At 41.3% G+C, this 15,407-nt stretch overlaps 1 protein-coding gene across 1 annotated transcript in view; it reads right to left on the minus strand.

Annotated features, from left to right (window-relative positions):
- SYN2 (synapsin II) overlaps positions 1-15,019 on the minus strand; it is a 176,352-nt gene extending 161,333 nt beyond the window's left edge. The window contains exon 1 of the mRNA XM_012655174.1: positions 14,574-15,019. Within this exon, the coding sequence (XP_012510628.1) occupies positions 14,574-14,941 (368 nt within the window). The 5' untranslated portion in view covers positions 14,942-15,019. The remainder of the gene's footprint in view (positions 1-14,573) is intronic.
- Between the last annotated feature and the right edge of the window lie 388 nt (positions 15,020-15,407).

The raw sequence follows: 15,407 nt of genomic DNA on the forward strand, positions 1-15,407 counted from the left end.
AAAAAAAAAAAAAAAAAAGAAATTTTTCTATTTTCCAGCTCCTTCTATAAAAATGCAAAAACCTGAAAAAAGAGAGCCAACAACCATTAACAACTCATAGTTCAGCTAAGATTAACTCAGCCTGCAGAAAACTCAGGGCTAGGAAATAGGGATGCCAACAATTTGCCCCATGTGTCCCAGGAACCTGCTGATTTCAAGTTTTCAGTTTCATAGTCTCCACCAAATTTTCCCCCAAATTCTCACATTTCAGCATCCAAAAATCTCCTAGACTATTTCTTGCACTGGAAAATAAGACTTCATGTCCCATTTCTGTTTCGGAAAATATGTTCACCTCTGGAATGTGTCCTAGGTCATAAGACATATGTCCATGGCCAGAGAAAAAGAGGCATCAGTAGGGAAAGAAGGCACAAAGCAGTAAGAAAACAAAATTCACTACCTCCCCAGGCCCCACACTAGAGAAAAACTATCTCCTCCCCTAAATTCTTACTTCTAATTACTAGAAATACTACCCATGACAATACTTAAAAGGAAATTAAATGGGGAATTCTCCCTCACATCTACTGTCTTATCTACTCCCACCTGTTGCTACAGTTGCAGCACATACATCCTGAAATCTGTTGAGTGTAGTATAGTTTGCAACGTCCTTCTATAGACACCCTCCCATGAAGAAAGCAGGGCAAGTGCTATTACTGCAAGTTTAAGGGTGAGGAAACTGAGCATCAGGGAAGAGGAACAGCAATTTGCTATGGCCTGAATTAAACCAGTCTCAACCTTCCCATCACTGCCTTCCATGGCATTCTTCACTGGTTTTTGGTGTCAGAATCTAGCAGTTTCTACCAAAGAATCCCAAGCTAGCACCAAAGGGAAATCCCTACACTAAATGCCCTTGGAAAACAAAGAAGTCTGCTAAATGGCTAAAAGAATTGGTATTTTTGCCCACAAGTTTCTAACCGGATTAGCTAACCACCTAGCTCTATGACACCCAACACTTAGTCTAGGAAGCCTGCAGAAATATACGCAGGATCCAAAGTCACTCTGGTTATCCGAACTTCTCTCCCTCTTTTCCCTGCCCTGAAACCTTTACGCCAACTGGCCTAAAACTGCTCTACACTCATCTTCCTCATTACTGTTATATTTTGCTCTTTCTCTTCCTTTTAATTGAAATACCTCTCTCCCTCTGACTAATCTAAATCCCACTCATCCTTCAAAGCTGAGCTCAGATCTAATCCTTTTGTGAAACGTTTTCTGACTTCTGCAATCCACAGAACCCACAAACCTGGGTTCTAGTCCTGACTCTATTAGGACTTCCTGCCTGCTTGAGCTTGGGCAATCATATTAACCTCCTCAGATCCTAATTCCTTCATATGAAAATGAGAATAATATTAATTACTTCACCACAGATACGACTGTGTGGAGGATTAAATGAGACATGTGTGTGATAATGCTCAAAGTATAAAGTTTCCACAAATAAACCAGCTTCAAAGCAACTTCCCTGAAGATTGTTTCAAAACACTGGTAATCAGTGTTTTCTAAACTATGAGCAGCAAACCACCCCAACTAAAATGAAGAAATATTCATCTAGGTCTGTTCTATTTTTCAAAATTATGCTTTAGTGTCATGAAAACCTGTCCACAAATTATTTTACTTGACTTGAAGGTGCCTATAAATACTTATGTGGTAAGCTGTTGTCTTAAAACTGCTATGAAAATCTGCTTGTCATGGTGAGACATTTATTGAACATCTCTCATATGTCAGTCATGTTGTTAGACATTTTCAAAGTTTATTTCAACTGATTCTCATAAGCACCCTTTGGGGTATATTCTATCTCCTCTTATAGATGATGAAACTAAAGCTCAGAGAGAATAAGAAATTGCTCAAGGTCAAACTTGTATCTGTGTCATCAAGGAAAAGGAACACCAGGGTGTTTAGTGGCAAGGAGAAATGTGGACACTGGTACCTAGTGTTTACAGAGCATTGAGCTTAGGAGCATGGACTCTGGAGCTGGACTCCCTAGGTTCAAATTCTGGATTTGCTGTGAGCTTTAGTTTACTCATTTGTAAAATGAGGTTAATAATAGCAACCTATTTCATAACCTAGTAAATGAGTTAATACATCTACTTAGAACAGTGCCTGCCTATCATGTAGTATATGCTCAATACATCATTTCTCCCACTCTGCTTATCCGAACTTCTCTCCCTCTTTTCCCTGCACTGAAACCTTTATGCCGACTAGCCGAATCTGTTCTATACACGTTACTCATTACTGTTACTATGCTTATGCTTTTGCCCTCTCGTCCTTTTAGCTGAAATGACTCCTTCCTCACTAATCTAAGTCTCACTCATCCTTCAAAGCCCAGCTCAGATCTGCACCTTCTGTGAAACATTTTCTTACTTCTCTAGTCCACGGTGGTTTTTTTCCTTCTCTGAACAACTCTTTATACTGTCAAACAATCCATCCTTTAGAAACCACTCAATTTCTAGAAATCACTTGATTTTATAAGGGCCTCTGAAGATGGATGATTTAGCCTATATGCCCAATTTCTGAAATAGAACTTGAGGCTTCAAGAGTTAAATTGTGTATAGTGACACAAAAAGTTAATTGGCAGAGTACAGACTTGAATCCAGATGTTTTAAGTGTTGCAATGCTCTTTCCACTATCCTAATTTTGTCTTCCTTGAGAGTCTGTATGAGTTCTCAAAACTGAAAGCATATATTCTATAATTATCTGATTCCAAGTATTTCATTGGTCTCATAGCTTTCGTGGCAACTGACACACTATAGTTGTTAGCTGTTTGCTCACTGGTTAGTTCATCAATCTTTCATTGGTGCCCTTTTATCCGACAGTTAAAATGTTAAAACACAGGACTCCATAGAACTTAAATTCTTACCATCAGCTATTCATCACGGGAGATAGGGACGGAAGAGGGAAATATATTCACATGTATCCCTACAGTTGCATCACAAAGTCCAACAAAGAAAGGACTCACTCTGTATCACTGGAACCTATAAGTATAAAAGAAACATAGTTTCTGGCTATGTTATCATTACAAACACTGGGGCCCTCCAAAGAGTCAAGTCTATGATAGAGAAAGGGCATCTCAATTTCCTCCCACAAAGCCCAAGCCTCTTAGTGCAGCATTAAATCAGGCCGAGATTATTGTATAAAACTTTTAGTCTCTTGAACAGAGAAATAGATGAGAGGTATATATATATATATCCTGGAAAAGGGATTATAGTTGTGCTTGGGAGGACTGGAATGGAAGAATTGTCCTACATAAGAAGAAAAAAAAGGAAAAGTCCCTAAAACTTGAGAAAGGCTCAAGTAAACATAGACAGCTCAGTGCCTGGGCTGAGAGAGGAGAAGCAGCAGACAGTACAACAGCTGTTCTTCAGAAAAAGTGAGCCAGCATCACGTGTTTATGCACATCACAGAAGGGCGAATTAGAGAGAGGTGGAGCAGGTACACTGTCAGCTTCACATTAGGGAGGATGTAGGAAATTCTAATCTGGTAACAATGATTAATGCTTTTATAGCACTTTATAGTTTATAAAAAGATTTTTATATTAATATATACCACCTCTTGTTGACTAGTCACTTCAGTTAATGCAGCTGTCATTTGTTTATTTTTACAGGAAATTAAAGAGTTGCTTTTGTTCATCTTTGGTACTTCCACCATTTTTTTTCATGAGTCACTGATTAGTTCCACAAATAATTACTGAAAACTTTCTTTGTCCTACCAAATGCTGGGGATATTGGAGTAAAAGTTATAGTCATTGCCCTCTAGGGGATCTCAGTGTTGTTGAAGGTGGGATTATGGAGAAGAAAGACAAATGAAACCTGATTACAATATAGTGGGTTAAGCAAGTATATTATGAGAAACCTTTCTCTATGAGAAATAAGCAAGTGTATCTCTCAATATGAGAGTAAGCAAGTGTATTATGGTTTCTAACATAAATTGAAAGAATTTAAGAAAGGATTAAGTCTAGTCCTGACACTAGAAGAGTCAACAACTGAGTGGAGTCTTGAAGATTATCTGGAATTATCCAGGCAAAGACAAAGGAGAAGAAAACCCTTTATTTATACTAAGAGTCATAAAAATAAAGACATGGGACAGGGCACATTCAGTTAGCTCTCAGTAGTCTGTCATGGCTGTACCAGAGTGGGTGGGGAATTAAAGGAAGGCAAGACTGCAGAAGTAAGCAGAGTCAGATCATGAAGTCCTGCGGTGTGCTTTCAACATTTTTCAGTCACAATGCCGTTTGGCTCTCCAAAACTCTATTCTACTGCTATACTGTTCACAATGACTAACGCTGTTTTCTTTTCAAGAAAACAAATATATTGTTTGTAATCGTTTTGAAAAAGCCTTAGAGATCAGCAAGTTTAAACCATTCCCACATTCTCACTTTTCAGCTGAGAAAACAGGAAGTCCAGAAAAGCTGTGTGGAAAAAGGCACACAAAACGTTGATATAGGCAAAGCAATGACCAAAGGAACTTTTTCACTTAAGAGAAAGAAACAAGTGGCGTGGGTGACCCAAACTGGGAGTGTTACACGGAGGGAAAAGTTCTCTGGATCTGACAAGAAGACAGGATTAGCTTCAGAAAAATGGCTTCTTGACAGCCAAGTGTCAATACACGATTGGTGAGAGCAACTCTGTTATCAGTTTGATTCCAGCTGCCTTTGCTCTGCCCAGAGCTGCAGTGGACCAGATAATACTTCCCAGTATTAGGGGCTGCTATGCCTCTCTCATTCAGAGCTAAATCTCTAAAGATTTATGATTTGGAGTGGTTGAAAATTAGTAAGTTAATTTATATTTCATAGAACATAAAAGTGAATGCATTCTAAAGCTTATATTTGAAGAGAATAAGGACGCCTTCCAAAATAACAACACATATTTCTAATCCTAGGATACCTCCCTCTCTCCATTGTTCACTTTTACCCCTTTTCTCATTCTCCGAATCTGTCTCTGCACAATTCCATGTGGCAAAGATCTAAAGACCTCAAACTATGTGTCAGGTACTCTGCTGTATGATATGGATGCAAAAATGAATAAAACAATAACCCTGACCTCAAAGAACTCACTGTCTAGTGGGAAAGGCAGACACATAAATCACTGCGTCGAGTCCAGTGATAAAGACAGCCATAGGATTGAAAGAGGGCCTGGAGGAGGCATAGAACCCAATGCAATATAGGGAGTTAGAGAAAGTTTTCTGGAAAAGGCAATGTTCACCTCAGTCTCAAAAGATGAATGTGAGTTTAGTCAAGAAAAGGAAGGAAACAGGAGGAAAGGCAATTGCAGGAATAGTAATAGCATAGGCAAAGAAAAGGAGGAGGAATGCCATACTGTGTGTATGGAACCACAAACAGTTCAGTGTTACTGCAATATGAAGTTTAGGGGGGGAAATGGATGCAGGAGCCTGGGGAAGAAAACAGGAGTCAAATCACAGGAGGGCCATAAACTATACCTGTAGGACATGGGACCCACTGAAAAGCTTTAAGCAAAGGAGTAAAAATGTCAAATTTGCATTTTAAATCATTCATTGAAGCTATTAAGTGGAAATGATGAAGAGACTTGCAGAAGTTCTGGGTGAAAATTAATGAGAACTTAAAATAGGCAACCTTTGTTGTCCCTAATTGAGACAGAGAATATGAGAAGCACTGGAATAGGCAGGAAAAGGATTCAATATTGGGTCAAACGACCTTGAGTTACTCTAACCATGCAGACGGAGATGTTCAGCAGGCAGCTAAACATATGTTTGAAGATCAAGACAAAGTTCTGGGCAACAGGTAAAGATTTGGGAACTGATTGCATTTAGGAGGTAACTGACACCTTGAGAGTAGAGGGACCAGGGAAAATATAGAGAGTGAAAAAAGAAATGGGCAGGAAATGGGGCCCTGAGGAACATCTATGTTTGATGAAGTGGGCAAAGGAGAGAACAATAAGGGTGAGAAGGAACTTGAAAAAGACAAGTATGAAAAAAAAGAATACAGTGTTCAGAAGCCAAGGAACTTTCGCGATAACAACAGTTAACAGAAAAACCACGTCAAACACATCAGTGAAGGCATAGATTGACACCTTCCTCTGGATTTAACAATCAGGTTCCCTAGCAAGGATAATTTCAGTACTATGAGAGAAGACAGAAGCCCAATGTCAGCGGAGAAGGGAAAACATCAGATAAGTAGAGACAAGAGTGAGATTTCTCTTTCATGTTAGGAAGTGTGATTAAGAAGGTGAGGAACAGTTTTTCATTTGTTCCTTTATTTACAAGGATGGAGCAACTGATAGAAGCAATCAGTAGAAAATGAAAGTATAAACATAAGGAAAAAGAGGGACAGAATCTAGAGCAAGGTCATGCAGAAGGAGGGATGAGTCTTTCTTTAACAATGGGTAATACCCTCATCTTCTGAGAATGGAATAAAGAAAACAAGTGTTAAGGTAAGAGAGAAGCAGAACAAGAGCATTCCAAACAAAAGCAACCATGCTATAACAGCACAGGATTTTGAAAGTCCAGTATGAGTACAGGGAGAGGGTCACCCAGAGTACAGCAAAAGCTTGAGGGAGCAGTGAGAGATGAGTCTGAAAAGATAAGCTGGAGCCAGGTTGTGAACAAGCAGAAAGAGCAAGAGCATATTAGAGAATATTAAGAAGGAAAGTAACTTTGTAAGATCTGTGGATGCTTTCATTTTGTTTTCTTTAAAAATACTCTGAAAGTAATGTTCTAGGCTTGGATTGGATAGGAAAAAGAATATGGGCACCATCTTTGAAAGGCATTCTGTACATTTTTCTCTTCCTTCATTTCCCTCTGTAGCCACCCTTTCACAAGTAAAAATAGTAGAGCTATTTTAGCATTCATTTATTAAACAAAGATTTATGTGGTCTTGTTCCTGATTGTTAACTATAGCTGAGTTAAATGGCTATTGTTTCTCTCATGAAAAGAAAACTATATTATATTGCCTTTTAAAAAATATAAAAGAAAGCCTTTGATGATACTGTCTTTGAGCCAGTGGCTCTCAATTCAAATTTTTAAAAAAAGATTCTTTATTCCAGAAGTGTGCAAAATAAACAATCACCTGCCCAAAGAAATTTGGGGAACTCAAAAAAGGACCTAGGTAGGTCAGGTACCTGCAGGTAGAAACAGGGAAGGATGCAACCGTTGTAACTATTAGCATGGCTCTTTAGCTTTTACAAAGTGCTTTTTCAGTACCTTATTTAATTCTCTCAACAGTATTATGAGATTTACATATTGTTATCTCCACTTTACAGATAAGAAGGCTAATTTTTGTCTGTGTTGTTCCAGAACCTAGAACAGTGCCTGGCATACAGTAGGTCCCCAATGAAAATTTGTCAAATGGGGGTGGAAGGAGGCTCAGAGAGATCATGTAACTCTGAGAAGGTCATATAGTTAATGGTAGAGCCAGATCTCAATCCTGTATCTTCACATTGTTTCACGCTGCTGAAAAGCAGAGCTAAAAAGGGTAGGATTACAATATAATCTTACTCTACTTTACAATTTTATATGAATTGGTTAAAATTGCAGAAATGTAGGCTGTCAAGTGACAAACACCTAGGCCAGTATACGTCCTCCTATTTTCAGTCATGCTACATGTGTCCTTAGAGTTCAGGGACCTGTGGTATTTGCTTTATGCTCTTCATAGGTCACTTGCCCTATTCTAAGCTACTTCTTCCTGCTGTACTGAAGCAGTGTCTGCAGAACAGCCTTCTAGATTATTCTCTCCTTTCTCTAAACAGATATTGCAGCCTTCTCATACCCAAATGCATCTACGTGGGAAGCTAAAACAAAGGATGCTACCCAATGGGCATGCAGAAGGTATCACAAGATTTAGATGTGTACACATAGTGGGACTTCCATAAAAACCAGGATGCAACTCTCCTTCTTGAGGCCACTGCATTTAACCATGACTTCATTCCATGCAGTGGTTATAATCCTGAAAAAGTTGTGTATATCAAGTTTTTGTAAACTGACTAATTTCAAAAGCAGCAGGGCACTTATTATGTAAAGGAATCATGTGGTAAGTACTTTTGCAAGAGAAACATTGTTTATAAGAAAAAATTGTCACTCAATTTTTCTACTGGAAAATTTGCCTTTTTTTTTTTTGCAGATCAATCAGTCTGGGTTCAGATCCAGACAGTTCAGCTTAAAGTTATATAATCTTGGACAAGTGACAACTTTTCTGAGTCTATTCATTTATTAGTAGATCTTCCACCTACTGCTCAGTATCATTGTGAAAATAAAATGAGACAAGGGGTATGAATATGTTGTGAAAATTGTATAGGATAGTACACACAGCAGCGATCAAGAAATAAATGCCATTTGCCAACAATTCAACATACGTTTACAAAAGTTTTGAGGTCTGGCCGGGCGCGGTGGCTCACGCCTGTAATCTAGCACTCTGGGAGGCCGAGGCGGGCGGATTGCTTGAGCTCAGGAGTTCGAAACCAGCCTGAGCAAGAGCGAGACCCCGTCTCTACTAAAAATAGAAAGAAATTAATCGGACAGCTAAAAATATATAGAAAAAAATTAGCTGGGCATGGTGGCACATGCCTGTAGTCCCAGCTACTCGGGAGGCTGAGGCAGAAGGATTGCTTGAGCCCAGGAGTTTGAGGTTGCTGTGAGCTAGGCTGACGCCACGGCACTCTAGCCCGGGCAACAGAGTGAGACTCTGTCTCAAAAAATAAAATAAAATAAAATAAAAGTTCTGAGGTCTATTAGAGAATAATTTAACTCCAAGTTCCCAATTCCCATCGTTGATGAGGAAATACACAGCAGGCATTACAGGATTAGCCCGTTTTTTCAGGATACCACATGGTAGCAAAACTGTAAGGTGGAGATATGAATGGAGAATACTCAAAGGTGAGCTTTTCATCCAGGAAATGTTTAGTCATTTATTGACATGTCTCCTCTTCCAAAGATTTATAAGAATCACTACACAGAAAAACATTATAGAGCTAAAGCTTTTAAAAGAAAATGGCATAAAAACTGTACCATGGAAATAACGTAGTGCTGCAAAGGGTCTTAGAGAATTTGTTTCAATTCTCTCATTTGATGGATTTTAGAGAATCAACGTCCAAAGATGCAAAGTAGTTTACCTCAGGTTACATGGTGGCACATTTTATGGAACATTTCTAACCACAACATCTTCATTCCTCAGGATAACCCATCTCTGTGTTCCCATAGCATCCTATGCATACAAATTACCACATTAAAATCCTGTTTAAATGTCTATCCTCTTCCATTGGACTGAAAGATCCCAATAAACAAGGCCTATGCTCAATTCATCCTTATATCCCCAGCACTTGACTGTGTTAGATGCTTGACTGCACCCACTCATATCCCAGTTAAAACTGTTTTATAAATTTGAGGGGAAAGCATGAACTTCTGGAAAACTTCCTATTTAGGCCACCATTCCTTTTTGTTTAGAAAGATATTATAAATGCTAATGTTACTATAGATCTAAACTTGAGTACAGAAAGACGGTAAGCAATCTTAGGTAGACAAGGACACTTTTACAAGGTAAAAATGAGTTCCTGATAGAAAAGTCAGCATTGTAGCACAGGTCCTACTAACTTTATTAGATTGTTGGATTTTTATAACTAGGTTTCCAAGAATCTTCAACCATTTCAGAATGACCTGTGGTAAAAGAACAATAACACAAATAAGAAACAGTATAATTGTCGGTGTGGCTAATAGTGTGACGTGCTCTCATGGTTCTTTTTAAAGCACTTACTAACAGCTCCAAGATGAGTCTTTAAAACAAGCAGGTACCGACAGTATTTTTAAGGAGAAAAATGATTAAATTTGATGAATCTTCTCAAAGAGTGACTTAGGAGTAGAAAGAAACTTGAGTTTGAGTAAGAAGATGTGAATTCTGGTCCCCATTCCTTCACTAACTTATTTGACCTTGAGCAAATCATTCCATTTCTCTGGGCTAGATGATCATTCAGGTTCCTTCAAGTTTAAATGCTGTAATTGTAAGATCAAAAGTCCCCACCAGTCCTTGAGAGAGTAAGGGATGGAAAAAGATAAGTCAGGAAGGTAGAAAGAAAGTAAACATGGAGGGATAGTGTGGTATAATGGAAAAAAAAAAAGTTTGGTAGAGAGATTGAAGTTCTAGATTCTAATTTTGGTTCTGCCATTAACTAGTTGAGTAACCTTGAACAAGTCACTTCAGATCAAGATTTCGCCATTTATAAAGTAACCCAGAAGATCTTTCAGCTCTAATATCCTAAAAGTATCAGCTACTGCTGCAATGAACAATGAAATTCTATGGAATCAGTGTATTAGTCATAAATAGGACACATAAATAAAATATTTAGCAGAAAGAAACCTTAACCCTCATTTGAGCTTTCTGCCAAGCTCCAATCCAAATATTTTTCTAGAGCCATTCACTAGGACTGGTCCAATCAGACTACTGTATTTGAATTCACCTATTCTTAATGAAATGCCCAAAGGCTGGCCAGAAAAGAATGGAAACAGGTGCTGCCTGGATAATACGTCAATCCAGTCTCTTTGTTTTCTCCCTTTTCTACCACTGTACTTTCCTTACACTACCCACTGTCTGGACTGAGCCAAATCTATCTCTTTTGTTTCAAATTCTTCAAAGTTTAGTTCAAATCTCACTTCTTCCACAAAGTCTTCCACTCCCACTCTAGCCCACGTCCATCTCTCACTTTTTTAAACTTCTATAGTACTACATTGCTATTGTAAAGAGTAAATGAGATTTGTAAAGAGCTTAGTGTAACATCTGGCATATAGTTCAATAAATGATGGTAGTTGGTGTTGTTGCCACACCTTTAGCACTAACCAACATATCCTTTAGTTCAGTGCCTCTAAAATTTAATTTGATTATGAATCACCTGGGGATCTTGTTCAAATGCAAATTCTGATTCAGTAGGTGTGAGGTGGGACCTGAGATTATATAATTCAAAAAGCTCCTGGTTGATGCCAATGCTGTTGATCCAAGGGCCATACTTTGATCAACAAAGGGTAGTTTTAGTAAATTTTTTAAAAATGTATTTACCTTATTAACTCAGCTGGACAGTAAGCTCTTAGAAGGCAGACACTATGTTTCATTTTTCTTAGCAAATATTCCCTATACAGAGAAGGTGTTCAATAAACATCTGCTGACTTATCATATCTGTAGTCTCTAGATAATCAAGAGTGCCTGTGCCATACTGAATCAAACACTCAGGCCAGGATGAAAAGATCATTTGATCACTCTAGTCAGAATCACTAGAACAGAGGCAGAGGAGAATCTGAGAGAAAACTTACCTCTTCACCAGTGAGAGTATAATACACAGAAGAAACAACATACACAAATGGATGCCTGTTCCTTGTTTAAGCAAAAAGATCATTAAAGTGCAATTTTAATTGCACTTCAAATTTAGATATGAACCTTAAAAGAGGACATGCATTTTCTGGCAATGTAAGAAAAAAGAAGCCACTAATAATAAGGTGTATAACGTGCTTGATTTCATTTTTTTAGTGGCATAGATACATTTTTCAGTGATCTTTTAATGTGTAATTAATATCTGGCCAGCAATGAACACATTTCCAACAAAAGGGAGAGAGAGAGAAATATCCTGCAATTTTCCCATCAACCTGGTCAATGGTAAGGTCTCCAAATTCCATTGCCCACAATTACAAAGACAGAAAGTCAAAGGAATCTTCTATGTATTAAGGATGCTCTGAGAGGCTGTCTATTTTAAGTTCATTTTTTAAATCTCCAATTATTTCAATGCTTGTTAAAACCCTTTTTATTATAGTATTCTACAATTCAGATGAGACTAATATTCTTCAGTTCTATTGGGAGACTATACTCCGACTTCCTATGTAAGCACCAGGAAAATAACATAGGGCATACATGACACCTGCTCGCTGAATACTATCTAGGTAGCTTAAACTGTGAGGAGATAAATTTACTAAAATCAGCCTTTAAAACAAAAAACACATTTGTAAATCACTGTGCTTGTCATAAGCAGGCACCTGCTCCTTAACTCATAGAGACCTTTCAATAAAACTACTCATCAATATTTAACTGAGATGTTTTTGACAAATTTAGACCCAAGTTAGAAGAATACAAACTGTAATTCTGGGAACTGCTATTAAGCACAGTAACAGAAACACAGAACTGCTTTCAAGCACAAGACTCAAACTGGGTTTATGAGTTTTAATAAATCAATGTTATTACTTCAGAGAAAATAGGAAAACAGTTGGGAGTCAGCCCATAGGAAAGTGCTTATATTACTTCCATCAGAAGTCTAGTCTCCAGGGCAAGGCAAATACTCTGGTTTATGCCAGGCAGTCCTCCTAGAGAATACTACTATCCAAGGAGACTTTCAAATCTCAAGCCACTGAAGCACCTATGATTCAACACAAATCTGCAGCAGCCTTATCATACCCATACGAATGAGTATCTCCCTACCTAGGGGCACCTAACTGGTAACTGGACCCCAAACAAGTACCTTCAATAGGATGAGAGATCAGTATAAGGTGCAGGAAAGTCAGATTCTTGCATAGAAAAATGAAGTACCAAAGTCATTCTCGTTTCTCCCCCTCCTTTTCCTGGCCTTTATTCAAGACTCGTTTGTGAAGCTTTCTCTAATAACTCTCGCTCTCACTAATCACTCCATTTGTTGAATGCCTAAAACACTCATCTCAACCAATAATTCTAGATTCCTTTGCATTAACTGTTTCATGTATCCATTTTGAGTCCCAAATTTGAGTGTAAGTTCTTCAAAAGGCCTCCGCACTGTCTAGCCCCTAGAGGCAGCTTATTATTAATATTGCTAATAATATAACAGTGAGGCAACATACCATAGTGGAGAGGCAATAGTGGAGTCAAACAGGCCTAAGTTCAAATCCTGGTTCCACCACTTGCTGGCTGTATGACTGTAAACACATTAATTACCTTCTCTAAGCCTCAGTTTCACAGTGAGAATTCAATGAGATATTGAGAGCACCTAGAACAGGGTTTGGCATATAACAGATGCTCAAGCTTCAACAGAAACTTAGTTACCTTCCCTCCCCAGTTAATAAGCACTTGTTGATTTGAACTGAGAGTAATTCTCCTAGGTGGGCTGCCAAAGGTACTATCATATTCACGTATACTTTCCCCATTACCCTCTTGCATGTGCCTCTGTCATTTCCTGGCGACAGTCCCTTCAGATTTTCTACTCTAGTGTCTTGAACAGAAAAAGCCAACCACACAAGTCACCCAAAGGACTATTCAGAATGGTGACATTAGCGGCCAGCAGGAGGGCATCTCCACATCTACATCTCACTTTCACCACACCCACGCCAGCACTGCCTCCCTCCCTCAGGGTCTCCCAATGAGAGAATGGCAGGGGGGGGGAGGGGAGAGAGAGAGAGAGAGAGAGAGAGAGAGAAAGGAGGCAGTGAAACAGTCAAATGAGGAAATGGAGATAAACAGCTCTGTGGTCTGTCTGTGCCTCTCTCCTGGAAGGAGCACTTGGGTCCAGTCTCTCCAACCCCAACCCCTGTGAGAAAAAACAAAACAAACAAGCAAAAACCCTCCCTCATATTCCTGAAGAAAAAGTATCCCAGATTCCTGGCCTCTTCATTTCTGCAAGCCCTGCTCCTGTCATTTCCACCATCCCATCAGTCCCTAGGTCAACTTCCTGCCACACAAAATAGAACCTCTTTCATGCTTTTCCCAACTAGCGATAACATTTTCCCCCAGCCTTTGCAGTTCTAAGTAGGAAAAATGCTACATATCTCTTAAAAAAGGAAAGAAAAAAAATTCTTGAAGTTTTCCCCCCTACTGCAGGAAGGCAGATCTCCTTTTATTTGTGCCGGTTTAATGATCCAGAATATTTTCCCTAGGTCTTCATCTTTCAGCTGGAAAAGACCACCATTACTTCCATACCCCCCACCTCAAAACAAACAAAATCCACAAATCCCCTCCCTGCTGCAAAAAATACAACAATTTTATTATTAATAAGGGGACTTCAGCCACACTCCGAGGAACAAGCCTGTGTACATCTGGGCTACCGCATCTGTGATTTTTGTCAACCTGATGTCAATACTTGATATCAGCCTTCACGGGTCCAGGTTAAAAAAAAAACCACTATCACCCTCTCCCCCCAAAATACCAATTTCCATTCCAAATCCACTCAGTGCCTCAGAAAGTAGAGCCATCTTTATCGGTCTTAAATGTCCCTTTAGCTCTCTGGGACTATTTTCCCCTTTGCTTTTATGTGACTAAGCTGACAAGTCTGTCCTCTTCCCCCTCTCCAGAAAAAACTATTTCTTAAGACCCTTTCCTGTTGCATAAAGTTGCTCCTTCTTTTATGTGTCTTGGGGGATTTGAGGCAATTGAGGAAGTATTTTACTACAGGATTCACCTTTCCCATCTGATCGATGCCCTCCCTCGCCCCCCACCCCACTCTCGTCCCCCACCCCACTCTCGTCCCCCATCACCTCCCTGCGGGGCGGCGCGGACCCTCCTTTTTATTGGTTGAACGTTTCCTCGGCGACCCGGGAAAATGCTCTCCGCTGCCGGCAGCTGCCCGCGGCGGCGCCGGGGCACCTACCAGTCGGTGTGCCGCTCGTCGACCACCAGCAGCACCTTGGCCTTCCTGGCGGTGGCGGGCGCGGGCGCGGGCGCGTCCACCAGGCCCGCCGAGGCGGCCGTCTGCTTCACGGCTTGGGACAGCGAGCTGAAGAAGCTGCTGCCCACCGACGGCGCGGGCTGCGGCGCGGGCGCCTGGGCGGGCTGCGGCCTCCGCTCGGGGCCCGGCGACGCGGCCGGGGGCGCGGACGAGGCCGAGGCCGCGCCCGGGCCAGGGGGCGGTGGCGGCGGCTGCTGGGGCTCGGGCCGCTGCAGGTCGGTCATGTAGCCATTGGGCAGGTTGGCTATGAAGCTGCTGTCCGACAGCCGGCGCCGCAGGAAGTTCATCATCTGGCTTGAGGGGCTGGGGGCGCGCGGGGCGGCGGGGCCGGGCGGGCGGGGGGCAGAGGACGAGGCTGAGGCGCCGGCTGCGGCGCCGAGGCTCGGGACGCTGCGCGCGAGCCCAGCAGACAGCCGCGGCGGACTGGGCCGAGGGAGCCGGCGGCGCAAGGTTGGGCGCGAGGCAGCGGGCGGGGCCGGGGGCGGGGCCGGCGCTCGCCCCGCCCGGAGCCGCAGAGCTGGCGCCGCCCCCGCCTCGCCGCCCGCCGCTCGGGACTTGGGGGTGGGGCGGGCCAGGCCTCCTGCAACGTGAGCGTGACTCTGTGGGGACGGCGTGGGAGCCAGTCCCTCTCCCCGAGTGGAGGGAAAAGGGAGCCGAGAGTCCCCACACCGTTTCGGATGGAGAGAACAGTCGTGTCCCAGCCGAGATGGAGGCGAAGGAAACCACCCCTACCCTGTCAGCCTCCCTACCCTGAGG

This window comes from Propithecus coquereli, unplaced genomic scaffold (assembly GCF_000956105.1).
Source record: "Propithecus coquereli isolate 6110/MARCELLA unplaced genomic scaffold, Pcoq_1.0 Scaffold461, whole genome shotgun sequence".
Lineage (NCBI taxonomy): Eukaryota > Metazoa > Chordata > Mammalia > Primates > Indriidae > Propithecus > Propithecus coquereli.